Source organism: Phoxinus phoxinus (assembly GCF_949152265.1).
Source record: "Phoxinus phoxinus genome assembly, chromosome: 15".
In the NCBI taxonomy this organism is placed as follows: domain Eukaryota; kingdom Metazoa; phylum Chordata; class Actinopteri; order Cypriniformes; family Leuciscidae; genus Phoxinus; species Phoxinus phoxinus.
Window position 1 is genome coordinate 2,270,047 of NC_136890.1, and position 2,500 is coordinate 2,272,546.

At 45.2% G+C, this 2,500-nt stretch overlaps 1 protein-coding gene across 1 annotated transcript in view; it reads right to left on the bottom strand.

Annotated features, from left to right (window-relative positions):
• Positions 1-2,500, bottom strand: part of cacna1db (calcium channel, voltage-dependent, L type, alpha 1D subunit, b) — a 120,312-nt gene that overhangs the window by 23,459 nt on the left and 94,353 nt on the right. Inside the window, exons 31-34 of the mRNA XM_079637795.1 lie at positions 1,234-1,361; positions 974-1,070; positions 190-292; positions 13-114 (exon numbers count right to left, since the gene is read on the bottom strand). Of these exons, the coding sequence (XP_079493921.1) occupies positions 13-114; positions 190-292; positions 974-1,070; positions 1,234-1,361 (430 nt within the window). The remainder of the gene's footprint in view (positions 1-12; positions 115-189; positions 293-973; positions 1,071-1,233; positions 1,362-2,500) is intronic.

Here is a 2,500-nt window from a genome sequence, read left to right on the forward strand (position 1 = left end):
TGTGTGTGTGACCTCCAGCAGGTGGCACCACTTGGTCCAGCAGTTTCATGCTCGTTTTCTTCCAGATCTTCTTGATGACGGCTCGTAACTCCTCGTTGGCTTGATCCAGATTGCCTGAGAGACACACACACACACACTCGTGAGTAAGATCACACGTTCACAGCACAGACGTGTGAAAGTCTCCGTCACCTTCAGTCTTGATCTTCAGAGCGGTTCTGACCAGAGCGAACAGCGTGGCGTTGAACATCACCGTCCCGTCGCTGTTCAGTGGCATGTTCATGGCAACCAGCCTCTGGAGACGGTTAGAGGGACGGTTAGTGTGTGGGTATAATGTGTGTTTATATTTACACTTCCTCGTGTTAACAGTATTATATATAAGACAGGCTCATAAACAGTCTCAACAGGATCTCACAGGACTTTTGTCTGATTTTTTTAGGCCTAAAATGACTGAATTTGCAGACTTAGATGGAAAACTGTGGCGATCACGATGTACTTATATGACTCGTGTTAGTGACAGTAGGAGTGTAATTTGTGAAACTGAATTTGTGCTAATCAATAGTGACACCCACATGGAAACTCATTATTTTGCTGAAAATATTTTGATGATAATCTTGCTAGACACAACAGCACAGTATGTTTAAATGTTTTAGTCATGATTTCATATTTTTTACAATTTAACATTTGTATCATCGTCTATTGTTGCAATATTGATTATCAGTGATTGGATTCACTTGAAGAATTAAAAAGTGCATATGCAGTAAAATAATGTACTTAATTCAAGCTAAATTACTGATTAAATCGGGCCTTATTAGGACTGGCAAACATACACATCAAAATACATTACATTCAGTGTTTAATAGTATCAGTAATCCTGTAGAAATTTTCTATTGTGTGTGTGTGTGTGTGTGTGTGTGTGTGTGTGTGTGTGTGTATGCGTGTGTGTGTGTGTGTGTGTGTGTTTTATGTGCAATACCTTGCAAGCCACTCTATGAGGACACAGTTTGCCAAAGCCCAGCGGCGGCTGAATCCTGCGCAGCAGCGTCACCACATCTAAATGTTTAATACGGCCCCTGATAAACACACACACACACACACACACACACACACACACACACACACACACACACACACACACACACACACACACACACACACACACACACACACACTGTATTCACTGTCACACAAAACATACAGAGTGAACCAGAAGTACTACATCTTTTGCATATATACTTGGCCTCAGGATCATATTCCGACCAGATCCTCTTGAATTCGTCTAAATGATGCGGTCCAAGAATCGACCAATCACGCGTCAGGTAGTCAAAGTTGTCCATGATGACAGCGACAAACAAATTAATGATCTGGGAGGGGGGAACAGTAATAAAACTGAGCAATACTATTTGTCTCAAATAACGAAATAAAAAACATCTCGGGTACGTATGATAACCCTCGTTCCCCGAGGAGGGAACGGAGACGTGAGTCAGCAGTGATTCTGACGAATGCGGATCGCTTGCGAGAGCCTATCTACTTCGAGTGAAATAAAACGAGCCAATGCACATTGGCATGTGATAATTGCCTCGCATCCTTAGATGCACGTATCCGGCCCATGGGGGCGGGAGTGGGGTTGCAAGCTGACACTAAGGCCCCATCCACACTACTGCTTTTTCGTTTAGAAACGGAGACCTTTTGCTACGTTTGCACCTCCCGTCCAGACTACAACGGCAAAAACGAAGACCTAAAATGGAGAAGTTTAGAAACGCTGCCGATCCCGTTTCGCGTTTTGAATCTCCGGAGGGCGTTTTAGTGAAGACGGTCACAACGGAGGACTTTAGAAACGCTGACGCAGAGGCTCACGCTCGGCTCTATGACTGGATGTCATCAGTCATGGCGTATCCTTCCCTGATTCGTCAGCCACCCATCACATGACCCGTCCCGGAAGAAAACATACACAAACCGCCTGGACTACGCAACGTTAGTGACTGCAACATGGATAACGAATTACAAGCGTTACTGACATTGATGTCTTTGCTAGCAGCTGTTTTGCAAGTCAATTCTGCATTTTACAATGATATACTGCCTACATGCGCCTGTTTACACCGGCACGCGCACGCCCAGTGTTGGTGAATGGTCACGTGATCCGCGTTTACAGTTGTTTTAATGTGGACGGAGATCAATTCTATTATGCAGCTAAAACGCTGGTGTGGACGGAGATCGTATTCGTTTTAATTATCCGTTTCTAAACTAAAACGCAGTAGTGTGGATGAGGCATAAGAGCGGGTCCTTCGCGCTACTGGCCACTGGGGGCGAGTATAGGGGAAGATACCGGCTCTACACGGAGGCTATAGAATCTAGCGAACGTGTTAGTGTCGCCCAGCCCACAGCTCTACATATATCTGTCAGCGAGGTGCCTTGAACCAGCGCCCAGGAGTAAGCAACACTTCTAGTTGAGTGAGCTTGCAACCCAAACGGGCAAGGTACGCTTTAGGCTTCGTAAGCCAAG